The following is a 26,845-nucleotide window of genomic DNA, read 5'->3' as shown; positions in this document are numbered from 1 at the left end:
GCCTGAAAAATGAAACCTCCAGCTTTAATCAAAGAGAATTAGATTACATGTTCCTAACAACAGGAGGATGTAAATGTAATGGTGAGCCAGAAAAAGACTTATCAAAGGATTTGTTCTTATGTTAAAAGAAGAACAGAGGAGAAGGGAGAAAGAACTGCCATTTCCCCCTTCAAAGCTCACATAAGAAAGTCCTCAGTGACAAATAGCTTCCAAATGAGAAAAGTGGAAATATACGTAGAAGGGGAAGCTACAGGAGCCAAACTTTCAAGCCCAGGTTTTAAGCTTTGTAATCTCCATCTCTGTACACTCGCCAACAATATAAATGACTATCTAATTTATGTATCTGGAAGCTTTTAAAACCTTCAGAAGATAAAAAGAAATACATTGCAAATATATATAAAGTTATATAGAGCAGAAATGTATTACTCATGTAGCAGAATGGAGTTCTCCTTTCGCAGTTCTACTTCTCACAATGTCACACTGAATGACAATGTAATTTCCAGGTGGAATGGAAAAATGTTGGCTCCTTGTGCCTAGAAGTGAATCATTCTCTTTAATTGTACCATCCCCCACTAGAAGAAAGTTCTGAGAGGGTTTTAAGAACTCTAAAAATTGAAAGGCATTACACACTAGTGGGGGGATGGTGGCAGGACCTAGCAGAAAGCACAGAATTCTTGGCTCAGTTCTCTCACTCAGGCCATCAGAAGAGGAAGGGATGAAATGGGAGCTAGCAAAGCCAGGGAAAGCTCTGAGGGAATCCTCCCTCCTACAATTGCCTCTAGCCTGTAAATGCTCTCTCCAATCCAACATTTACGTCCTGCTTAGCCCCCTCTTATTGGAAGTGCCAGTCAAGACCAGGAAATATGCCTCTGCTGCCTATCAGGTTTATACCTCTATCTCATTTATGAATTCTTTGTCCATTTGGCTAGTTTGTTTTTTTCCTCTTAAGCCATTTCTGCCCAACATACATAACAGTGACCAAATGTGTACACCAGTGGGTCTGTCAAAAATGGGTTAAACATACTGCCTTAAAAAAGGTCCAACAACAAGAATGAAGATGCAGTTTTTAAAAAAGATTCAAGTACTGTAACTCACTTTACAGAGATAATGGGTATATAAGAACTTAAGGTTATTCCTGCAAAACAGCGCCCTGAAACTCTCTTCACAGTAACTATACATGTGGGACTTGAGATACTTACTCCATAACAAATTTTATAGGCAGCTGCTAAGCTTTCCAAGCATAGTATGCATATTGGTAACAGAGGTGGAGATTTTGAGACACAAATTCAAATCAAAGTTGGTTTCTTATAGGAGCCATCCCAAAATTCCTCAATGGCTACTCCAAGGAAGAAAAAGAATTTATCTGGCATGCAGCTGGTCTGGAACATATTTGCCTAAAAGGTTATTTGAAGCATGAATATCTACATACCCCTCAAAATCCAAAACAATGAAGGTTCATTTCCATAGGTTTTTGTATACAACTGCCTAACATCCACTTTAAAATATAAATATGCAAAATGAAACACAGGTTGGTGGTTGCATCAATAATTTTTAATTTTTTTAGTAGTTTAAAAAGACCAAGGAACTTGGACTCAAGAACATGGGGAACAAATCATTAACTTGATGCATTAATGGGGAAAAAGGTAATTCAGTGTGTCACTAGCAACCTAGATGATATAAGTCAATACGGCATACTTTTATGCTAAAAACTGGAGTTGATTGTGTAAATAAATGTTGTGCTTCTACTGTAAGGAAATACATGTAACCTTGAAGCAACCTTTCCAGCACAAAAGTAATTTAATATTCTCACCACATGAAAAGTGATCACTATGGGAATAGCACAGCTGTTAAAACCCAAGTCAGATTTTATTAAATCATCAAACCTGTTTATGTAAAACAGGGCTCTTTTAAAATGACCACAATGGGGAAATCATTTCCTAACACAACCCTTCTCCCCATTTAAAAAAAAAATATTTGCATACTCCTTCAGTATTTTACTGAGCAGAAGGACTAAAACAAAAATCAGTACAATGCTACACATTTCTTCTAGTTTTGAATGTGCAGAGCACTTTACATCCAGTAATATGATATCAGTAATCCATAAAACAACTCCATAGGCTTGATTTGGATTCACATATACCAAATGGGGTTAAGAGCTGAGCCAACAGGGGCTTGCCTAAGGTAGTGAGAAAATTCACAGCGAGAGCGACATTTGAACCATGGGCTTCTTGGCTCCCATCTCACACTCTTAACTAATTCTACAAGGGATTTAAATAACAAACATCAAGGGTTCCCGTTTCCCCCCCCCCAAATCTTTCTTAGAAACACTTCAAATTCAAAAAGCAACTGTAAAGGTGAGGGAGTATCAAGGATGTGGATTTCAATCTTAATGAAATATGCTAATTACATTAAGACGACTGACCAACATTCCCATACAACAGATTCTACAAAGGAAAAGCAATATGTTTTCATATCTTATATTCTGTCCATGCCCCTACTCCAAACTATCTTGGAGGCCCTGTAACATATCTGATGTATGAAGGATGTGTTTTGAGTGAAAGTGAAAAGAAATGCCTACACTGAATCACTAGTATGATCAATCAATAGCACATATAAGAAAGCCAAGTTATGGGTCAGATCTGCTCAGCGACCATAGCAAAATATCTCCAAACCCTGGCCCAGGGGCAACCCTGGCCCTTGGGACTCCCAATTTGGCATATTGGGAACCCCCAGTCTCCAATTAGCTTCTGGCCCTCCAGAGACTTGCTGGAAGCCGCGCTGGCCCGACGCAATTGCTCTCAGCGTGAGGGTGACTGTTCGACCTTTTGCATGAGCTGTGGGATGAGGGCTCCCTCCACTGCTTGCTGTTTCATGTGCGTGATGCAGCAGTGGCAGTGAAGGAAAGGCTAGCCTTGCTTTGTGCAAGGCTCTTTATAGGACTTGACGTATTGCAAGACCTTCATTCATTCATATGAGCGCCATCTCAAATATATTGATTAATGTAAATTAATGTAAATTTATTCAAATTTGAAATGCAGACTGGTTAAATGCACGTGCATGTGTGTACACACCCACATGCATACGAGTACTGTTTCACCAAATGTCACATCAGCAAAGCAGTTTCACAAGTAAAATTTGGCACTCATTTTTATCCCACGCGCATTTGGTTAAACGGTTGAAGAAAAGCTGTCTAGACCAGGGGTGTCAAACTCATTTCATACAGAGGGCCAAAGTTAGCATTCAGGGCTCCTGCTGAGGGCCGGAAGTGATATCGTTAAGCAGAAAGTGACATCATAAAGCAGCTAATGGCCAGAAACCAGACCTTGTTCTCATATAGAAACTCATTAACTGCAAATGACAGAAGAGAAAATACAAAAATTTTGATCATATTTCAAGATTTGGGAAAGCCCAATTTTCATGCTGGTTGCCGTTTCAGCAGTAACACCTCAGCGGTTTAGAGCCTGAGGGCCGGATAAAAAGCTTCTGGGGGCCGCATCCGGCCCCTGGGCCTTATGTTTGACACCCCTGGTCTAGACCTTGTGCTAAGTGTTAAACTTCTAAGGGCGCAATCCTAACCCCTTATGTCAGTGATTTCCAGCACTGACATAAGGGCAATGCAGCTCCAAGGTAAGAGAACAAACATTCCCTTACTTTGAGGAGGCCTCCATGAGTGACACCCAACTGCAGGATGCAGCACACATCCTATTGGCACCGCTATGCCAATGCTGGAAAGCACTGACATAAGCGGTTAGGATTGCACCCTAAGTAACGGAAAGGAGCCTAAGTGGTACCCTAAGAAGAACTATGCAGATTTGCACTAGTTAAATTAATGTGAACAATATAGTCTGGTGGGAATAGCTGCATCAGCTTCCTTACCCCTTTTTTTGTGCAAAATGTCAATGACTTTGCCGAAGCATGATCCAGCAAAAGAAAGAACAAAAGGAATGGGTTTGTGGAGGATGGAATGTAGACAGTGAAACAAAAGAATTGGATACACAGAGAGAGGCCAAAAAGAGTACAGCAGTGTCTCCCTAAACCAGGGCTTTTCAAACTGGGGCATCGCGATGCCCCAGCCTGCGGGCCCTGGCCCCTGCCCCCTTAAGAGGCGGGGGCAGCCTGGAGGCAGGGAGGAGGTAGCAGCGCGATCCCCAGGATCATGCTGCTCAGGGGGGCTGCAGGGGCTTGGGTACAGTGAAAGTAGATGCGGAGCAATCACAATCCACTTGCTTTAGCAGAGGCAGGGCACAATCGCTCCGCATCTACTTTCACTGCTGCTGGGAGCCCTGCTGCAGGTCACGCCGGGCTCCCCACACCCCCTGCAGCCCCCCTGAGTGGCACGATCCTGGGGATCGCACTGCTGCCTTCCCCCGCCCCTGGTGCCTCCCCCCTCCTGCCCACGCAAGAACTTAGTGGCTCTCAAACTCTCCCAGAGAGTTTGAGAACCACTGCCCTAAACACTAAAAGACAAGAGCTACTTGACTTAGAGAAAATGAGTATGGTAGCCCCAGCTGAAAGGTATGATGGGGGGAAAAAAGGATCAGGTCACTAGTTGGCTGGATATCATTCCTTTTGATGTTTTCTCCTACTATTATGGTGAAGGAAAACACTCTCAGTTTGGTAATTGCTGCATTAGCTACTCAAACTGTTAGTCACTGAAATATGAAGAGGAGAAGACACCACTGAACATGTTGCATCAACTAAGACATGGAAGTGGGAGAAGAGCTAATTGAGGAGTGATGATAATAGAAACACTTGTTTTCCAGGACAATTTCCAGGGCTTATCTGCTGGAAGGTCAGGCACACATTTAGGATCACTGGGCAAAGGATAAACCCAATATTCTTAAAAATATTAAATCATCTGTCTGTGATACTGGAGATAGATAGGAGCAGTGATATTTCATTCACACAAAGCTAAAGGAGGAAGGATCCCAACTATCAGACCACATTGTACTTTACACAATCATTTTGCACTTCTTTCGTCTGCCAGATAGATTTCTTTCATTTACAAAAAAAGGGGGGGAAAGAAATTTTAGACAATTGACTTGGCAGTCCAATACGGTACTCAAGAAAGCCAGATAATTATCCAAGGTTATATTGGCCCCAACAGGGTTTAATCTGTAACACAATACAGAATACTGAGTGAAAGTTCACATCACAATATAAAGAAGGGGGAAAAACCTTCTTAGGAACCCAAGTTTAACACACTGTGGAACATATATACAAAATTCTGACAGAAGAAAGAATTTAAAAGTCATCCTGGGTGTCAAAACATTTTTCTTTTTAAACTCAGACTTACTTTGGGAGAACAGGCAGTACACTTGTCAAAAGCCAGGCTGACAGGAAGGACGTTATCAAATCTTGATAAAAACCCTCGAATCTGTAAAGAAACAGACACACAGAAATGTCACATGACTAACAATACTGCACTGCCAAAATTATGCAAGTGCCACCTCTCGAAAGAAGCCCAGTCAACACATACTCTTTTGGTGGTGAGTTTTTGCTGGCTCCAAACAGGCCTATCTGCTTGAACTGACTTGGCAGGCTCTGGCTTTTGGTTATACAGGACAGTTCACATGCAGAATGATTTCACTGCCGATAGAGACACAGCTCCACCTGCAGTTCAAGCTTCCTGCTGGCAAGTCAGATTCAGAAATGGAGAAACCATGACAACAATTAACAGGAGAATGGTATTAAACACACAGTTCAGATAATGCTGTACAGTAATTCTTAAAATGAAAGGGCACCCACTATCTCTCTTCTTGTTGTTTGATGCTAACCAGTACCGTGTATTACAGAAGTGTATGTGCGCACACAAAATTTTCAGCCTATCAGCTTTAACAAGCACTTCAGGAATGACAAAGAAGGCAATGCAATACTATAGGCCAATAAAAAGGATCACCTTTCTTAGTTCATCTTTCATTTCTCAGTGGCCAAAGCAGTTAATATCACTCAAGCAAGTGATATTCTGGTTGGCCTCTGTACCATTTTAAATACGGTTCTTTTATCAGTCATACTGGTGCAAAATAATCTAATATGGAAAAATATTACCAGCTCCTGTATTACATCAACATTTTTGGGGGAGGCGATAGCTCATCTGCTATTTCCAAACTGCATGCAACATCAGACTCTAGCTAATCCTTGCAAATCTATTCCAGCACAACAGGAACATCTAACTCTGGACGGTCCAACGTTCAGCATCTGGGGGACCGCATGACCTTTGCATGACCCCCAGTTGTTCTAACCCAAAAGTAATTGGTGGTCACCCCCAATTACTTCCGCATTCTGAGCCTGCTAAAGTAGTTTGGCAGGAGGCGGCAGAGGTGGGTGGCACAGGAGGGGCTTTTCAATCTCCCTGCTGCAACATTCTCCAAAAGAGAAGCTGGACCAACATGGCAGGGGGAACGAAAAGTTTCTGAAGTGGGAGGAGGTTGAGGGAGCTGCAGTCAGGCTTTGGGTCTCCAAAGAGAGCCTCATGGGTCACATGCCGCTTGCAGGCCTTGTGTTGGGCCATCAGCTACAACTCTATGCATACCTACCTGGGAGTACATTCCACCGTGTTCAGTGAAGTGTATTTCAATGTATAGAATTGCACTACAAGTGTGTGTCCACTGGACTATATCACAGCATTTTAACAGTATAGTCCTAACTATCTGATACCTTTCGCAAAGTACTAGTATTACATGTCCATTATTATTGTTCCTTATAATATCCTCAATGTGATTATCTTACTGTGGAATATTTGAAGCTTAGGCAGTATTTTAACATTATTTAACTAGGTAGGATATCTGCAACTTGAGATTACATTTACAGGTTGAGTCTAATTATTCGTGAGGGTTCCGTTCCAAGAACTCACATGTATGGCAAAAAACGCACTAAAGCAAATCAATTAAAAAATAATAAAAATAATAATAAAACTTTATTTTTATCCCGCCCTTCTCCCAAAAAGGGACCCAGTCTCTTTCCTCCTGTGATTTAAAAGTCTTGTGGACCTTTGCAATGCACACAGAGACAATCAGTCTCTCTCCAGGAGCTTAGGCTTCACTAGGAGGCAGCAATCCCTCCCTTCAGCAGGAACCCCAGCAAGGGGGAAAGAATGGAGACCGTGATAAGCCTTCTTTCATGTGCTCAGGGGGAAGGGAGGAGTGAAGCCTGCAGAGAGAATGATCGATGGATTATCAGCTGGCTGCCCTCTCTGGCATTATTAAATGACTGCTTTGACTGTTTTCCTTTAATTTAAAGGGCCTTTCTCATCAGCTTTGAGATAGAAAAATCTGTGGATACTTAGGTTATACCTGTAATCACTTGTATGACTGTCTCTCTGTAACAGTAAAAAGAAGTTTTTTAAACTGTGATTTTAAAGGGGTGCATTTTTTCCCTTCTCCAGGGACCAGCACATTCCTTCTCATTTGCAGGGGCCATTTGGGTTGAGTCAAATCCGTGTATAACAAGGCTGGACCTGTACATCAGTAGTAGCATTAAGTATAATAATTACAAGCTGAATGCTTTAAAATTCCAGTAATTTGGAGGTAATTTGGGTATATGCTATATTACTTTCCCTCTCAAGAAATACAGTTAGTGTTTCTATTCACAACTTGCACTACACCTACATGACCAGTGCAAGAGAAATAACCACTTTCCCCCTCTTTGGGAGATTCGCTTTAAAGGGATTAACTGGTTCTTTATATAGCTGGCATCCACTTTGCTTGTCTTAAGAACAATCAAGAGAACACTGTGAATTTTTGTTCCAAAACAAACACTGTGGGCAAACAAAAATCAACTGAACTGGACTTCTAAAAGTTGAAGAAACTAAGCAGTAAGAAAAAGAAAAGGCCCACATCTAAATCTATAAAGGCACTATCCCTACCACAAAATAGTGCCCATTAAAGAGAAGGACTTGGAGAATCCGACAGATGAGAAAATGTTTCAGAGCTCCAAAAAGGGGGGGTGCTCAAAAAAATAAATTTAATGTAAAAAAAAAATGCTACAAATGCTGAATTTATTTACAATCCAAGGCCCAATCATTTTTACAGATTCTTAAAACACTACTTCTCAATGCTTTTGACTAGATCGCTATGCTAGAAAGACAGTCAATAGCACAGGTATTTCAGCATTCTGATTCAGTTATTATTACAGTAAAATGTCTCATTAGAAGATGCATTTTGTCTTAGAGTTTGAGACTGCAGTTGTCATCTACTATGAAAAGACTACAGTCCTTTCATAGTAGATTAATCAAGAGCATGATATAGGCTTGTGCACTCCCTACCTATTTCTTCCACAAGAATTCCCCTTCCTTCCTTCCCCACTGTTGACCATGGTGGAGTATTACATTTGCACAGATGTTAACCATAGTTAATTAAAACAAGCATTTACAAAGAAGATTCAGACTTGGTTAAAAGCTAATCCCAGATAACATCAACCATATCAACTATAGATAGCGTTTGTGCAGATGTGGTCAATGCTATACCAATGTTGATAAGGAAAGAGGTGAGACATTTGCTCAGGAAAGTAAGAGGAGACAGTACATTGTCTCTACTCACTTCCAGTCTCTTTACAATGCACAGTAGGTCAGTAAATTACATGTACACCTGGGTCAAGAGGACCCTTCACTGGAGCATAACAGCCATCTGCTATATGCACAAGATCACCACAGATACAGAAAGAGTAAGTAGCTGTACCAGAAACAAGGCTACAGAATTAAGCAACAGGATATTCTACACCAGGTGTGTCAAACATAAGGCCCATGGGCTGAATGAAGCCCCTGGAAGTCATTTATCTGCCCCCCTCATTTGCAGCTAATGAGTTTCTATGTGAGAATGAAGTGCTCATTTCTGGCCATCATCTGCTTAACAATGTCAATTTCTGCTTAATAATGTCACTTCTGGTCTTCAGCAGGAATCCTGAATGCTAACTCTGGCCCGCTGTATGAAATGAGTTTGACATTCCTATTCTACATTAAAAGGAAGCAAAACCACACTACAGGCTTTACTGAATATGCTTTTTAAAAAGAATGAGTACTGTCTCTTGGTGCACAATGTGAACAGTCAACTTGCTGAGCATTTAGATTATGAGAAGACTGATGAATGGCCAGAGGTCCTTAGAGGACTGGAAGAAAAATATAGCTATAAAGGAAAAGTGAGAAAGAAAGATGGGATTATAATTAGGTTATGGTGAACCATCTAGATTCTCCTTAATTCAGACAAGCAAGAAAAACAAAAACGTTCTTCCTCTTAATTCAAAATAGGATACACTATACACAAATAGAACTGGGATAGTGTTACATCCCTGTAGCCAGCAGGAAACCGTCTGTTGATATGAGAGAGGGGGAAAAAACACCCTGACCCTACACAGGATGACATTTTGCAAAGAAACTAAATAGTACTGTGCGAGTGACCCTCGTGCAACAAAACAGAACTTAAATTCTGACTACTTTCTGCAATACAGTTTATACAAGGCAAAAAAAAAAAATACCTTGGCTAACATCAAGCAATTTCCTTGCTTAAAAGAGCAAAAGGATAACTTTTAAACTCTGAATAATGTTAACAAACAAAAGGACAACTGCTAGGGCAACTAATGGATAACATCTTTCTATGAATACACAGCTTCACAAATAATCCACTTTTGTTTTTAAATTTACAGATACAAGGTAAGCATCAGTTAAACATATATTGGTTGTCTAATGTCCACCTTTAAAAACCTTGTAACAAAGGAAAAAAAGCACCAAAATCCCATTTTCTACTGAAATAATTACAATTTCTAGAGACGAATCCAGACTTTTCTGTGCCTTTTCTGTGTGTACTTTTCCACATCCCCCCATTCCTGACCAGGAAGTAATTGTTGTGATGTCACCGTCACTGCAATTACTTCCATGCACTGCCTCCTCTGTTCCCCCTTTGAAAAAAGGGGAACAGAGGAAGCAGCCCAGGCCCCAACGGAGCCTTCCGTGCTGCTTGCAAGTGGCATGAAAGGCTCCATCAAAGTGTTCTGAGGTCACTGGACAGGACAGGCAAGCACCATTTCCAGGAGGCAGGGAGTGCTCCAGCAGCCCCAAAAGTGCTCTGATGGAGCCCTTCGCACTGCTTGCAAGCGGCGCAGAAGTCTCAGCCGGGACCTGAGAAGCGGCACGTGTCTCCTCCGAAATCGGAAGAGGCATGCACTGCTTCTGCGCTGCTCTGAAGGGTGTCCCCTTCCGTCCCTTTCCTTAAAGGGGAAGAGAGTGAGCCATCCTCAGACGTCACTGAGAACTACACTGAGAGCAGCTGCAGTATCGCAGCTGCTCTCAGCGCGGTCCCCTCACTGCTCCGAGTGCTGCTTTCCTCTTTCCTGTTGAATGGGAGGAGATCAGCCCTCAAAGTGGGCCGCTCCCAGCATACTGTTTTCAGGCCAGTCCCCCTCCTCCTTTATAGGAGGAGCGGAGAAGGCGACTAGAGGGTCAGTGCCCTAGGAGTTGTGACTTCCAGCGCGCTGATGCTTTAGGATGCCCTCTCATCTCCTCCTATAACGGGGGGGGGGTGATTACCTCTCTGGCAGCTATTCTGGTCTGCCCCCTCCTCCATTGGAGGAAGAATTTTTTTTAAGCAATTTTTTTTTTAAAGCAAAAGAAGTTGCTGGCTTCTTTCGCTTTAAAAAATAGACAAATGGGCAGCAGGGGGTTGAGGCTGGCAGAGGTGCCCCAGAGGGCCCCCAATTGCCCCCTCTAAGTCTGCCACTATTTCATTCCATTAGATTCCCTTATTCATTCCATCTAGTGGCTCAATGTGGTATAGAATCAAAACCAGGGGTGTCCAAACTATTTGGCAGGAGGGCCACATCATCTCTCTGACACTGTGTTGGGGGCTCGGAGGGGTGGAAGAATTAATTTACATTTTAAATTTGAATAAATTCATATAAATGAATATATTAGAGATTGAACTTATATGAATGAATGAAGGTCTTGCAATAGCTCAAGGCCTATAAAAGGCCTTGCACAAAGCAAGGCTGGCCTTTCCTTCAATGCTGCAGCATCACAGACATGAAACAGCAAGCAATGGAGAAAGCCCTCATCCCACAGCTCACGCGAGAGGTCGAACAGTTGGCTGACAGCTGAGAGCAGCTGCATCAGGCCAGCAAGAGCTCCAGCAAGTCTCTGGAGGGCCAGAGGCTCATTGGAGACTGGGGGCTCCCTGAGGGCCGAATTGGGAGTCCTTGAGGGCCAGGGTTTGGACACCCCTGATCTAAATTAATGGGAGGCAATGGAGGAGCACGAAACTTGAAGTGGGTCTTTAAAGCTATTTTTCCACTGATTTGGTAAACACTGATTATTTTTATCCACTGTGGGTTCCAGAACCCCAGTGGATTACATGGTATGACCTGTAAAAGAGAACACATAATCCAAGCTACTAATTCTATGAGACACCTATATTACTACAATTTAAAATCATAAGGTTTAATTTCAAGGAGGATGTACATGAATAGAAAGGCGCATCCTCTCTTTTCTGCATTGTTTACTGAATATTCAAAGAGAAACACAGTAACACAACAGTATTCCTGGATTACTAACCTGGTGAGGCACAAGCCCAAGGGAGGTGGGGGGTTCATTCATTCTGTCATCGCTACTACTAGCAACAGCGTAGCCACTAAAAAACGAAAAAAATTGAAGATAAATATCTGGCCTGCAGAATTTGAAACTTACTCCCAAATTTAAAACCAGAATAATCAAGAATTTTTTTTTTGGCTGAAGTAAAATTAGAAGATTATCCAAACCTCTTTGTTAATAGGGAATTAACTGATAACTGTATTGGTTTCAATCTGACACAGAAAAAAATACAAGATTTGCCTTATATTTGAGATACAGGCAGCCCAATCCTACCTTGCACTGGAACAGGCACACTAGTTGGCCTGTGCTGTATGCAGCGCAGGGTTGGGGCTGGCTACAATGCAACCTGGGGCAAGGGGAATAGATTCCCCCTTTCCCTGGATAATGTGGCTGCAGCCAAAATGGAACTTCTCAGATCTGCGGTGCCTAAAGAGATGGCACAGCTCAGAGCAGCCCGGCACTAAACTGGGATGCCCGGGAGAGGGGGTTAGGATCTGGCCTAAGTGCTGGATTTTGGCTCCACTCCCTCCCAGGCCTGCCTGCCAGTGATGCAGCAAATGAACGTGTAGCTCGGTGCAGAGCTCAAAATGATGCCCCAGCAGTTCATCACACACTTTATCTGCCACCTCCCCCAGGCATTGGCATAGCTAAGGCATCTATTTGCTACCTGAGATCAAAGAAGATTTTGTAGTCCCCCCCCACTCCACAACAAAATCAAATTTAATTAAGTAAATAAATAAAATGTGTGCCCCTTATTGGTTAGAGAACTGTGCTGGGGTGAAGAGCGACGGTTATTCTTTCCCTGCCAAATATAAGAGGAGCACCACTTGAAAATGTGCCTCTTTACCAGTTAGCAGGAATAGCTGTTATTATGATACATGGAAATGAGAGCCAACTCATATTAACACCTTATTGGTTCCATGCTGTATCATAACAACATCTCACTGGCTCTCAGAACAATGAGTCTCATAGGTCAGTATTGAGTTAAAGAAATCCACGTTTTGTTCCTTAAGGCAGTTGTGTTTTCATTTTCTGGTTAATTGGTCATAACCTTTGATAGTATACAGATATTCTAATGTGGTTTGTTGCAATGCATTCTGCATACCTCCTCCTGCAGTGGTGCAGAAGTGCCTTATGGCACTTTTGTGGCACACAGAGACTGGTGCAAGGGACTTGTGCCTGCCTAGGGCGCAGTTTCAATCGTGCTGTTAAGCACACTTTGTATTTTTAGAAAACAAAATATATTTAATACTTGTCTGTTTCCAATTAAAAATGGCTACATGTAACTCTCCCAATACTTTCTCGGAGATTTTACAAATCAATTTTTTTGCATTTGCTCTATTCAAAGTCTTCTCTGCAATGAGCAATAACTACTTGCAAATTACTAGATTGCTCATACATGGTTATAATATCAGTTACTTGTTCTGTTCCTAAATCAATGCCTCTGAATTAATTTTAATTAATTTCTTTCAGTACAGTTATAAAGGAACTAAAAACCTAGAGTAGGGAAGTTGCGAACCTAGAAAAGAATAATCTCCCCCCTACACACACACACAACTTTGAAAGCATTATCTCATCCCCACAGTTATGACTTACCCTTCTGGATGTTGTAAAATGGATACCATTAATTCTACCGCAAGGGCTCCTGCTATCATGGCTAATCCCGGCCGACTAACTGTGCATTGCTGATCTAATGTCCGATCCCTGGTGGACTAGAAAGGAATGCAGTTTTCACAATGCAGTACTTCTAGCTGATTCATGTACAGTATAGCATTGCACTGAAAAAAGACACTAATAAATTATTGCAATTCATGCTCCCTATAGATAAGATTTTCACATCTCCAATATTTAGGATTAGAGATCAGTTATTCAGGTAACCAAAAAGTATAAAGCTTGCAATGAAGGATATGCATGTCTCCGCTCCTGCGGGTTCAGACTTAGGGTATAGCATGGCAATGAATGTATACCAAGAAACTCAAGTTACAAAGGCCCTACTTAACAATTTACTCTCTAGATGAAAAAAAAATTAACATACATGTTCTAAAGAATAAGAATCGTTAACACACAACCTAGATTATTTCAAAGACATTAGTTCCATAGTTCAAAGAGCGCTGTTAATGCATTTTTAAGCAGCATTGTCTCAATCAAAACTTACTTACAGCAGCTGTACACCGCTTGAGTAAGGGAAAGGAGCTTCCCCTCAGAGGAAGAATGAGTCTTCTCATTCCAACCAGATACCTGAGGGCACACAATCTACATCAGATCCAGGGGACATCCACTAAAATTGAGTGGTGGGAGAGTGAGAACAGGCAAAAAAAAAAATTTCTTTACCCAGCATGTAATTAATCTGATTGTTTTATTTTATTGTTTGTGCATGTGTGTGTGTGTTCTGGATGTTTGTTTGTTGTTCTGTATTTCTATTATCTATGCCAATAAAGGTCTTATGTATGTATGTATTAATCTGTAGAACAGGATATGCCACAGGATATGGTGATGGCACCTGGCCTAGATGCCTTTAAAAGGGCATTGGACAAATTTCTGGAGGAAAAGTCCATTGAGGGTTACAAGACATGGTGGTTTTAGAAGTTGGCTACCTCAGAATATCAGGTGCAAGGGAGCAGCAATAGGATGCAGGTCTCTTGTTTTCTTGTGTGCTCATTAAGGTATCTGGTGGGCCACTGTGAGATATAGGAAACTAGAGGGGCCTTCGGTCTGATCCAGTGGGGCTCTTACGTTTTTACATTTTACACCAATAGTTCCCCCAAAATAGGCAAAATATGCCTTGGCAACATTTCAAAACTCTTCCCTAAATTTCCAAAACTAAAAGATAATGTTTGCATCCTTCCCTCTGAAGTGAAATCCAGTTTCTTTATGATCTTTGATTTCTTCATATTCCCAAAACGGTCTCCAAACAAAACAATTCTTCTCCAAAATGTCTTCAATAGTTAATCACCCTTCTTCCCATCTTCAAATCTTGTTTCATCCTGTTTAGCCCAGTGACATACAGGGGATCAAGTTGTTTTGCTAGCAAACAACTTTAGGACTTGTTTGGCTGTAGCAGGGAGACAACACTGGAATCTGCCATGTACTGAGTCAGATCTTTGGTTAGTATGAGCAAAACGAGTTGGCAGTAGTTCTCCAGGAATTCAGAGAGGAGATTTTCTCTCCCTACCTGAAGATGCCCAGGATGGAACCTGGAACTTTGCAAAGCAGGCACTCTACCACTGAGCTATGGCTCCTCACCAAAGCTGACATTTTTTCACTAAGGTTAATCAGAGTCAAAGGTTTGATCAGTTTGGTCAAACACCACAGCTGAATGAAACTCATTTCTTCATAGAAATATTTTTCTCTTCATATCCAAAACAAACTAAGTCACTATATCAGCACCTTGTTTGATTCTCAAAAATAAATAAAATTAAAAATGTTTATTTTAAATGAAGGTGTTTGAGAAATAAGGATCTTTGCAAGGAAAAAAATAAAAGCTACCCAATGAATAGCAGTTTACATGAAGTCTACTTACATCTCCTGGAGCTACAACATCATTGCAGAAGTAGCAGCCAAGTTTATACCCAGGAATATTTGAAAAGAGTGATGATCCCAAAAGATCAGCTGAGCCACAAGGATTATTACAGGGAGAATCGCCCACTTCTTGATTTCTTGGTTTCTTTAAGCCATGCCTCATCACAACAAATGTGTCGAATCCCAATGCAGCATTGATGACCAACTTTGCAAAATATCCAAAAGAAAAGAGAGTAAAGTTCAAGTCAAATGCAAAGAAACAAGCTTATTTTTATATGCCAATATTTCTAAATATTTACAAAATAAAATCCTCTCTGAAACAGTTGGTTCATAGGCAATGCCAAACCTTGGTACAACCTGAACTAGCCTTGAATTACCCTTATCCCTCCCATTTCCTTGTACACTTTGGTTCTCTTCCTCCCTACCTTCCGTGGTTTGTGAAACACATCCAAATCAGCAAATTTTGGTTTGCACTTGCTCTGCAAACCAGAAATGAAAACCAGTTTGATCCTCATTTCTAGGTTCGTCTGAAATAGCACGCTATAACTTGTTGCAAACCAGGAAGAAAGGGAAGGAATTGTGACATGCAAGCCTAAAGATTTTTAAAGGGTCATTCACATAATGCTTTGGCACTTCATTTTTATTTTCAATCAGTTTGAAACCATCATCTTTGTTACAGTGGCAAAATTGTAACACCTCAACTTAAATTTCAGTTTGTGAAGCTTATATTGCAATCCTGTACATGATTATTCATAAGCAAGTCACACTGAGTTCAAGAAGCCTTACTTCAATACAAGTGCATAGGATTGTAGCCTTACAGACCCATCACATCTGTTGATAAAAAGATCTTGCCTAAACCTTGCTATTACATTCTTTAGCAATCTATGTTGGTTTAATTCAAGAATATCACAGCGAGTTTATATTTTACAAATATCTGAAACCACTTTGTGTTTCAGTTTGTTGAAATCCATCCCTTATTCTTTCACAATTGAAGAGAACAAGGGAGAATGTATCAGGCCCCCAGGAAACTATTCTTACCAACAAAACCCATTTTTCATCTTAGTTTAAGATGAAAACACTTGGGAGATTCATTTAAGATGTTTCTGGAAAAAAATCAACCCCAAAACATAAAATTGGCCCCTCTAAAATGTCACCAAATATGCATGCATACAGAGTTTCTTCAAAAAACTAAGCCAGAAGCATAATGTAAAATTGTTTTTAAACTTCTGATATATCATTGAAGCTGAACTGCTAGCATTCTGTTTCCAATACTGCTAACAAAAGAGTGACAAACTAAATTGTTTGCCTTATGATAATCACAATTTTCAGTCAGACAGATTTCAAGCAAGAAACAGGAAAGAATACTGGGCTATAGGAAAAATTCTGCAGCTGAAGAGTCTGATTCATACTTTATCAGCAATCTCAAAAGCCTAGCAAATCCTTTTGAATAAGCTCTAGCAAACTATGGAATGCTGCTTACTGTATTGTCTGTGATTCTAACCAAATATGTATGCTACCTTCCTCTTGCTGGCTGCAATAACAGCAGGAAGCCATCGGCTTTCCCTGGTGTCCATCAGTAAAAAGATGACATCATGCACATCAATGAGCTTTTCCAGCTGTGCCACATCCTTACGAGCCTGCTCCAAGGTCACTTCAGAGAAATTCACTGGGTGACCTGGCATTGGGATGCTCATATTAAAACCTTCAGCATTCTAAAATCAAAGCAGACAGAAAATAACCACGTGAATGAAATAGTTTTATACAAAACACAACTTTAAGATACACCTTTTCAAAGCAGAGGAGAAAACTATGCTTTAATATTGTATTGTAAATTCATTTGTCAATACATTTAAAATAATTAAGCCCATTTTCCTGGGAGTAAAACACAATGGGACTTTGGAATGGACATGCATAGAAATGAGCTGTAAATACTGTAGTACAGTGGTATTCAGACTGGGGCGTCGTGATGCCCCAGCCTGAGGGCCCTGGCCTCTGCCCCCTTAGGGACTTAGAGACCTTAGGGACCCTTAGGGACTGCCCCCATCAGAGGGGTTGCAGGGACTAGGATGTACTCACCAGTCCCTGCAGTAGCCTTCCTGGGGTACGGGAGCCCTGCGTGAGCGCCTGCAGGGCTCCCCAGCTGCTTGGAAGTGAAAGTGGAGTGATCGCTCCACTTTCACTTCCAAGCAGCTGGGGAGCCCTGCAGGCGCTTGTGCAGGGCTCCCTGCACTCTGGGAAGGCTGCTGCAGGGACTGGTGAGTACATCCCAGTCCCTGCAGCTCACCTGAGTGGTGTGATCCTGGGGATCGCGTCGCTGCCTTACCCCTCCCCTGCAAAAACTTAGTGGCTCTCAAACTCTCTCAGAGTGTTTGAGAACCACTGCTGTAGTGTAAAAAGTGCAACAGCTTAATGACAAATTAGAAATAGTAATTTAGTATTTACTCTGCCTGTTGTCAAGATCAAGAAATCATTGTTCTCCAGTAGTCAAACTGGATGGCAGTTACGTTATTACCATTACGTTAAGCCCCTCCAACTTCTGTTTCATTTTGAAGACCTGCCAATTCTTTCCTATCTGAGCCCCCTCCCCTTACCTAGCTCTCTAGCACTCAGGTGCATGCCTTCTAAAGTGAAACAATCAAAACAAAAAAACACAGCACTCTATCAGCACTCTGGAACAACACTAGCTCTGCTTCATCCTCTTGCATGTGGGGATGGGGACATATCACTTCCTAAACCCAAAGCTAGTAAACCAGTTAAGTAAAAGAAAAAATTTTCCCAAGAGACCACATCTGAGAAAACCAGTCTCAGTTTCTTTCATTTGCTGTGTGTGAGAAAAACAGGTGTATAAAAAAGCTAATGCTATAAGAACATAAGAACATAAGAACATAAGAACAGCCCCACTGGATCAGGCCATAGGCCCATCTAGTCCAGCTTCCTGTATCTCACAGCGGCCCACCAAATGCCCCAGGGAGCACACCAGATAACAAGAGACCTCGTCCTGGTGCTCTCCCCTACATCTGGCATTCTGACTTAACCCATTCCTAAAATCAGGAGGTTGCGCATACACATCATGGCTTGTACCCCATAATGGATTTTTCCTCCAGAAACTCGTCCAATCCCCTTTTAAAGGCGTCTAGCATTTTAAATGCTAAAATGAAATTGATTCAGCTCCTCTCAATTCTGGCACAAGAACAACACTAGTACTTCTGGACTCAACTTAGATCCAATTAAGGCACCTAAACAAGAAAGGACAATGAATGTACACATGTGTACACCCCCCCCCTCTATTTACTAGCAAACCATAGTTTTTATACATCATAAAGATTAAAATACAAATTGCCAACCTACAGAACCAGCATTCTGGAAGACGAGCCGCAAACATTTTTAAAAGCATAAGCAAAATAAGCAACTTCTAGTTCTTTTACACTTATAAATTATGTAGTGCATGTGTCAACGTATTCAGAAGACATTTCAGAATCAAAAAACCTACAATGCAATCTAATTCATCAATTACAAATGATGGTGTTGAAAAACAATGAACTTACACATCCTTTTATCTGCATGCACACGCGTGCACGCACAGTAGGCTCATGGTTTAAAACTACAAAATCAATACCAAGTGCAGAGGTGCCTTGAAAGAGCATATAAGATATTCCTGAAGGAGAATTCATCATTTGTTGTGTAGTTTAGTATATTGAACAGTAGATGGCACACAGTCTTTTCTATTATAAATTCCACACACAGTGTTACAATTCTGCATTAAATGATGTGAATAAAATGTATTTACAGAATACATTTTTTATTCTGAAGCCAGTGAGGAAAAACACATTTTTCAAGTTTTGTATTCTATTAATATTTAAAATCAATTTAGCATTTGTTTCGTGTTTATATCCATATTAATACTTCTGTTAATGACAAGCCCAAAGTTTTAACATCTCAAACACAGAGTACATTCCACTTTGTGTACTCATATATTGAATATTTGTCATACCTTTAAAAGTGTACAAAACAAAAATATTTCATGGCCAAAGTTTACTCTAAACTATCATTAATAAAGAGGAAGAGTTAGTATCTTACATTACATCAGTTTTATGGACAGAAAGTTGACATTTCACATCAGCTAACTAGATCTACTCAGTGACTGCTGCCTCTTCAACTAAGTACTTTTCTCATACATGTGAATAAATAAATGTAAAAAATGAACTCAAATGTTAATATACAGAATTGAACTTGGGAGGAAAACAAATGTCAATGTAAAATTTTAAATAAGAAATAATTAGAAGTGTAAATCAGAAAAGAATTAAAGGAACTGCTGGCCTGCCATGTTTCCTGCAAGATAAAAAACAACATGATGTAAGTAGAGATGAGTGAACAAATCAAGGTACTGATCCAATTCATAGTTTAAAACCCATTCAGCTTAGAACAGTGGTTCCCAAACATTTTAGACTGGCAGCTGCCTTGATCTACTGGGCCACTGGCAATGGCTCCTCATTATTTATTTATTCAATTTGTAATCTGTCTTTCTCCCTGGAGGGCATCCAAGGCGGCTAACAACATTTAAAAGTCATAAAATACATTAAAACAACAATAAAATAGGTAATAAACAACCAGCAGCAATAAAATCAGTAGTAAAAACAATTAAAAGCAGCCATTAGGCATTAAATAATAATAACAACAACAACAACAGGTATTTATATACCGCCTTTCTTGGTCTTTATTCAAGACTTTATTCAAGGCGGTTTACATAGGCAGGCTTTATTAAATCCCTTATTAAATAGGGATTTTTACAATTTCAAAGAAGGTTCTTTCTTTCAAGAACGACTACACTCAAGGTGTTTCATTCCAATCTGGCTTCACATTCTGGCCTCCATCCTCCCACGCTCAGAGCAGATGGAATTGCTCGGCTTCAGCTTGTCAGCTGGTCCAAGGTCGCACGGCGCTGGTGGCCTCGAACTGGCGACCTTGTGGATGTTATCTTCAGGCAGACAGAGGCTCTACCCTCTAGACCAGACCTCCTGCCCAGGTTTGCAGGAATAAAAATTAAAGGTTTGCTGGAATAAAAACTTCTTCAGGCCTCACTGGAAGGTTAACAATGAAGGAGAATTAGGGCTACAATCCTATACAGCAGGTTTTCCAAAAGGATTCCACAGCTCTCCTGGCTGGTTCTTGCAGCTCCCCAGCGAGTCAGGACTCACAGCTTGGGAATCACAGGCTTAGAGTGATATAGCAAAGTTCGAACATGTTTACTGTCAAGCTCAAATGAGTCAGCCATTAGGAGCTGATGAAACAACTAGGCTCCTAAAACTTACAACACACACAGGAAACATGATTGTCATAATTGTAAATTGCAATAAACCATAAGTTTGTGAATTTCTGGTGCAAGTTTGCCACCACATTTAAAGAAACCTTAAAACATTAGCTCAACATAGCAGTGGCAAATCCAAGTAAAGAACAGCATTAGGAAGAGAAGTACCTTAGTTATGCATCATCCTCTATTTTTCAGCAATAAGACTGAAATATAAAGGAGGAGGTTTCGCAGAATAATAATAACAACAGTATTTATATACCGCTTTTCAACTGAAAGTTCACAAAGCGGTTTACAGAGAAAAATCAAATAACTAAATGGCTCCCTGTCCCAAAAGGGCTCACAATCTAAAAAGATGCAAAAAGAATACCAGCAGACAGCCACCAGAACAGACACTGCTGGGGTGAGATGGGCCAGTTACTCTCCCCCTGCTAAAAAAAAAGGAGCACCCACTTGAAAAAGTGCCTCTTACCCAATTAGCAGGGATGTAAGCATTCGGATACAGTTTTACCATAGCATTTCCAGCTTGCTCCTATCCCGAATGCCTGGTTTATGGTACTTTTTTTTTTTGCAAAACATGATCAGGTCCTCCAAATTCTCTAAAATGACAACATAACCTCCAAGTGTAGCAGGCTCAAGGACATTGTCTAAGGGAAAGCCAGTTATGTTCCATTAAATCCATCAAGCCCCTGGATGAACCGAATCCCTTGCAAGTGAACTAGCCACTCAATTTACATACATTGCTATTAAAATTAACCTGTGGCAAGTTATAACTGTAATTTCCTCAAACAAACAAACAAAAAACTACAGGCAGGGGAGGGAAGAATCTGACTGTGCCATGGAAAAAGGGAAAATGCAACCAGCAGCACATTCATGAACTTGCAGTTACAGTTTTGAGAACAGGGAACTGAGCCAATGTGCGTGTTCCCAAATGGAACAGTTAGATCAAGTGATCAGGGCAACCATATCTATGCCTTTGATTGCACAGTACAGTGCTTCTCAAACTGTGGGTTGGGACCTACAAGGTGGGACGTGAGCCAATTTCAGGTGGGTCCCCATTCATGTCAATATTTTATTTTTAATATATTAGACTTGATGTTCCAATGGTATGTGATTGCATTTGGGGAAATGACCTGTACTTTTAACAAGCTACTATGTATATTCTTTTAACAATGATAGTCAATGGAACTTACTCCTGGGTAAGTGTGGGTAGGATTGCAGCCTAGGATTGTGGAAAATTTTCCTGCTTGATGATGTAACTTCTGGTCATGACATCACTTCTGGTGGGTCTTGAACAGATACTTATTCTAAAAAGTGGGTCCCAATGCTAAATGTGTGAGAACCACTGGCACAGCATGTTCTGTGCTTGGGGGTGAGGACTCGTAAATCATTGAAATATCCTGTGAAAAGTTGCTAATGCAATAAATGGAGTCAGATTGTCCCAATATCTAAGACACCTATGAGCTGAATCAACCTAAACTGCAATAAACCACTAGTACAGAATCAACTAAAAACAAGCAATGTTTCACAATATTCAATGTAGACTGAATCTAATTATGACAAGAATTATGACCAAATCTAATTATTATTGTTTGCCACGAGGGAAACCCATGATGAACTGATTTGGTAGCATCTGAATTTTAATATAAATAGTAGTGGCTTTCAAGCAACACCTCTGGGTAGTTTCCCTAACCTACTGTGTCCCCGTACCTCTACTTGCCCCTTTCTCAGAATACATTCCAAGTGATATATGCAAGAGCTGGAGCAGTCTGCAACCTCACCCCATGAAGCATTCTGAATTAATGCTCCACTTCTAAGTTTCGTTCCAGGAAAGCCAACACTCCCTTAAAGAGGCAGTAACTTGCTCTCATAATGTCTGGACAGACAGCACCCGAAATACTGTTGTGTCAGAAATGGATGTCTGAAATAGCAAGATGACATGTTGTCACCAAGGCCCAGCCCGGGTACCATGGGTCTCCTCGAGAGACCCCTGTCTCCTCAGGAGCAGGGGAGCCAAGTGAGTACAGCCCAGATCCAGCCCCATGCAAGGGGACTCCCTGGAAGCAGGGCCTGAGATCCCATGAAATCTCAGGTCTATCACATGGCCAGAAGGGGTGGGGCCAACTGTGGGGCTCATAAGGAGCCCAGCATCCATAGGAAGAGGTTGCTCCTCCTTGGGCTCTGGCTTTGGGAGGGCAGCAAGGGGAGGTGCAAGTGCCTCTGGACCCACCTCTCAACCTTTACCTGCCCTGGAAGGGATCGGAAAGGCCCCTTAGTTGAGGCAACCAGCCCCAAGACTCCAGGGGGTGAGACCCCTGGAAGCCCTGGGGGATAGCTGGCCCCAGGGAAGAGGGGAGATTCCTGGAGCTGAGCTTGCGAGGGGCACTCCTGGAAGTCCCCTGCCAGGTCCCTGACAACCCAAGGGGGCCCTGGGGAACATGCAGCCAGTAGACACCCCAGTTGCCCCATCACGAGGGGAACCGCAACCAGCACCTTGGGCCAGAGAGATTTGCCACCAGAAGCCACATCTCCGTCCAAATCAGCAGCCCAGACCAGAGGTGCAGAGACCCCGAAGTCCAGCTGCTACACCACCAGACACACCCACCCTTCTCAAGGAGCAGTGGCCCACTGGCCCTGGACACTCTAGCCAAAGGATGGCACAAAGGGGAGGGAATCCCCCACATTCCTTCATGGAAAGACTGAGGCACTACTCATGCTAAGGATTAGTACCCGGGGTTCTTGTGAAGCAACAAGATCCCAATGCATGTAAAAGCCCGAACCCGATTAAACCATTTCTGCAGACCACTTTCACCGGCTCCTTCCATGTCAGAGTAAGTCAGACACTACCTGTAAATGCCCCCGCAGGGGATGGATGCACCGCATGCCTCCTCCAAAGAAATCGATCAGCTTTGTCATTGCATCCAAAATGAATTCCAGAGATGCTCTGCTGGTGTTTGCTACCATGGGATGACAGCAGAAATTGTCTTGGCTGGAAAGGGGGCTTTTTTGTTGCTCTGCAGGTAATATGGTATGCTAGGTGATCTTAGCTTAAGGCTTTTCTTCCTTTATTTAAATTTTTCCTGATGAAGAGTACAACATAGCTAGACACCTGTTTGGTTCACTAACCCTACAATAATGTACTTCACTGCCTTATTATTTACATCTTTTTATTCTGATCACTTCCAGTTGGTTTAAGTTCAGTTCTCCTTTTCTGCAAAAAGCTAGCTATCTCACTGTGTCATTTGATCAACATGATTTCCCTGTGGGGTAGTTCTCTTATGAAGAAAGAGTTTAGAAGAAACCCTAAACAAAACTTCAAATTCATAAATATTTTGATCATAAACGCATATCTTAAGTATTTCACTTACCACTCCTGGGAATATTTTTTGAAGTCTTTCTGCTGCTGCAAGTGCTTTGGACTTCCCACCACTAAGACAGTCTTCAAACTCATAGAGAGGCTGCCGTACAGGATTGGAATAAGAGATTTTTGCATTGTCCACAAATGTGATCTTCCTGACTCCCCATCCCTACATCAAAAGACATAGAAAAATGAACTACGAACAGTTACATGAATATAACCCAATTCAAAAGTAACATTGTCAGCAGTAGGGACCAGTGGATAAAAATCAGCACATGAGACCAGGACAGACTGTTTTAGAATGATCAGGGACATGAGCAATAGGTTGAAATGCTGTTCCCTGTACAACAAAAGGCCCAGTGAAGGTCGCATATGCATAGCAGGTTTGCTGCATCCCAATAGCTGGATCTTCCATTGCTTTATTACCAAGTAGACTGCTCGAGTAATGCCAGCATAAAAGTTGCTCTGAATCCAAGTGAGAATGCCAGAGAGCCCATTAGCAGGCCTATGTCTTGGCAGAGATGGCAGCACAGAAAGTGAATCCAGCTACATTACTTCAGGTTCTAACAGAACCTGTTGATCCTTAGAAGGGTGATCCATCTGTTGCTCACTAAAATACATACAGGAAGAGGAAGCACAAGTGGCAAGGAACTCAAATGTCCCTTCAATCTGTAAGTTAGCAATAAATATCCAGTTATCTACTTTTTCACAGATCTTGCACAAAATATTTATATACTGCTTTTCAACAAAGAGTCATTCATAAAGCAGTTTACATAGCAAAACAAATAAATAAATAGCTCCTAGTCCCCAAATTGCTCAGTCTAAAAAAAAAAAAAAATTTACAGAAGAATCACCAGCAACAGCCACTGGAAAAGACTCCATGTTGGGGTGAAGAGGGACTGTTGCTCTCCCCCTGCTAAATATAAGAGGGCACCACTTTAAAAGGTGCCTCTTTGCCCAATTAGCAGGGGTAAATTAGCAGGCGTAATGGAGTAACTTTAGCTTCAGTACTTGCCATCAAGGTTCTGGCTACACTACAACCCAGCGTACCAGCTCCTAGGAGAAGACACTTTACAGATACAACTTTCTCCAGGTCAAGGGTAGGCACTAACCGCCAGCACATCAATTTGAGATTGAGATCCACCGATGATTCAGCCAACCTAAACAACAGAGATTAACACAAGATATATAACAGATGTATACTCTCCTCCTGCACCAGAAACAAACATAACATTTTATGGCAACTTCAGCATTCTGCAGAAGAAATCTCCTCCCCATTTCTGTTTTTCTTTAAAAGAAAAATTATTCTGTGTGTGTTTTATTGCCTTTTTTCTTCCTCAGCATTCCAGGCAATTATATCCTTCAAGAAAAATGAAGTTCCAGAAATACAAAGCTTATGTGCCAACCAAAGATGAGGAGCAAAGGAAAAATAGCTTTCTTTCTACGAGGCTTGAACAAACTCATCACTATAATGTAAAAGGCCGTACAAGCAGCTCTGTTGCATAAATGTTGATAATTGTAACATCAAGCAGTGATTTTTCAAATGGAGTCCTGGGAAACTGTGGAGTTTTTGGAAGTGTATCTGCTTGCCCAACGCTGCTGATCTTTCTGTATAGTGTAAAGCCAGAAAATGGTCTTAGGTCAGAGAGGGCAACGATCAGGCTCCAAGGACCTGTCCAGTAAACCACTTGATATGAATGTGCACTCAAAACATTTCCCCATCACTAGAATTCTCTGCAGGGAATTCTTCTAAAGATACACTGTGGTCCTCCGAAGGTAGAACATTTGAAAATCACTGATACCAAGAGGGTCATCATCTTAAGTTTGGGGAAGGGCTCACGCTTTGAACGCCGACAGCCTCCAAGTTCAATCCCTAGCGCCTTCAGGTAGGACCAAGAAAAACTAGCCAGTCAGTGTCAACAGGACCAAGCTAGATGTACCAAGGGTTTATAACAGCAGACATATACCCACGCGCACATAAAAGAAAGAGAGTTTTCTGGTACCTAAAAGACTCGAAGTGCATTTATACACAGATCCTGTGCTAATACTTTCCCTCTCTTTCAGAGATTAAAGCATACAGGTTGAGTCTCATTATTTGAGAGGGTTCCTTTCCAAGAACTCACATGGATGGCAAAAAATGTGCTATAGCAAATCAATTTAAAAAACAAAGTCTTTTTCTTCCTGTAATTTAAAAACAGCCATGCTGACCTTTGTAATGCACAAAGAGTCAGTCTCTCCCCGGGAGCTTAGGCTTCACTAGGAAGCAGTAATCCCTCCCTTCACCAGAAGCCCCAGCAAGGAGGAAAGAATGGAGAAGGTGATAATCACTGCCATTTATACTTCTTTCATGTGCTCAGGGGGAAGGGAGGAGTGAAACCTGCAGAGAATGATTGATGGATTGTAAGCCAGTTGCCCTCTCTGGCATTATTAAATGACTGTTTTCCTTTAATTTAAAGGGCCCTTCGCATCAGCTTTGAGATAGAAAAATCTGTGGATACTTAGGTTATACTTGTAATCACTTGTATGACTGTCTCTCTACAACAATAAAAAGCAGTTTTTTAAACTGTGATTTTAAAAGGGGTGCATTTTTTCCCTTCTCCAGGGATCAGAAGGGATTCCTGCTCATTTGCAGGGGCCACTCGAGTTGAGACAAATCTGTGTACAAAAAATCAGTGTATAATAAGACTGGACCTGTATTCATTTATTACATTGTATAATAGCCATATGTGTTGACTGAGCCCCATACAATATTCTCATTCTGAGGTTTACAAAGTTGAGCAGGCCTTACATAAAATTTGCCTATTTATGTAATGAATGCAAGAACTGAACATTCTTAAGTGGTCAACATTCATAAATTTGAACAGGCATGCACACAGGATGACAAAATACTCAGTTAATACTTTGGAGGAGAAAATATTCCATTCCAATTTACAATCAAGGAATACATGGGGAACTTTGCACCTGTGAAAGTTTGTCCTTTGTGGAGAGTTGGTAAAGTACCTCATCACCAGCAAAGTTTTATTTCTCAGGCCCAACAGAATGCTTTACCATTGTTATATCTGGCAGAGAGAATATCTACAGAGGAAAGGAG

The 26,845-nt window shown here is 41.4% G+C and overlaps 1 protein-coding gene across 1 annotated transcript in view; it reads right to left on the bottom strand.

Annotated features, from left to right (window-relative positions):
* Nucleotides 1-26,845, bottom strand: part of ATG7 (autophagy related 7) — a 145,839-nt gene that overhangs the window by 98,262 nt on the left and 20,732 nt on the right. The window contains exons 10-16 of the mRNA XM_066613855.1: nucleotides 24,770-24,914; nucleotides 23,765-23,923; nucleotides 16,609-16,803; nucleotides 15,093-15,296; nucleotides 13,169-13,284; nucleotides 11,537-11,612; nucleotides 5,297-5,377 (exon numbers count right to left, since the gene is read on the bottom strand). Coding sequence (XP_066469952.1) covers nucleotides 5,297-5,377; nucleotides 11,537-11,612; nucleotides 13,169-13,284; nucleotides 15,093-15,296; nucleotides 16,609-16,803; nucleotides 23,765-23,923; nucleotides 24,770-24,914 — 976 coding nt within the window. The remainder of the gene's footprint in view (nucleotides 1-5,296; nucleotides 5,378-11,536; nucleotides 11,613-13,168; nucleotides 13,285-15,092; nucleotides 15,297-16,608; nucleotides 16,804-23,764; nucleotides 23,924-24,769; nucleotides 24,915-26,845) is intronic.

Source organism: Tiliqua scincoides, chromosome 2, assembly GCF_035046505.1.
Source record: "Tiliqua scincoides isolate rTilSci1 chromosome 2, rTilSci1.hap2, whole genome shotgun sequence".
In the NCBI taxonomy this organism is placed as follows: Eukaryota; Metazoa; Chordata; class Lepidosauria; order Squamata; family Scincidae; genus Tiliqua; species Tiliqua scincoides.
The sequence above is the reverse complement of the archived record's forward strand: the minus strand, read 5'-3'. Positions and strand labels throughout refer to the sequence as shown.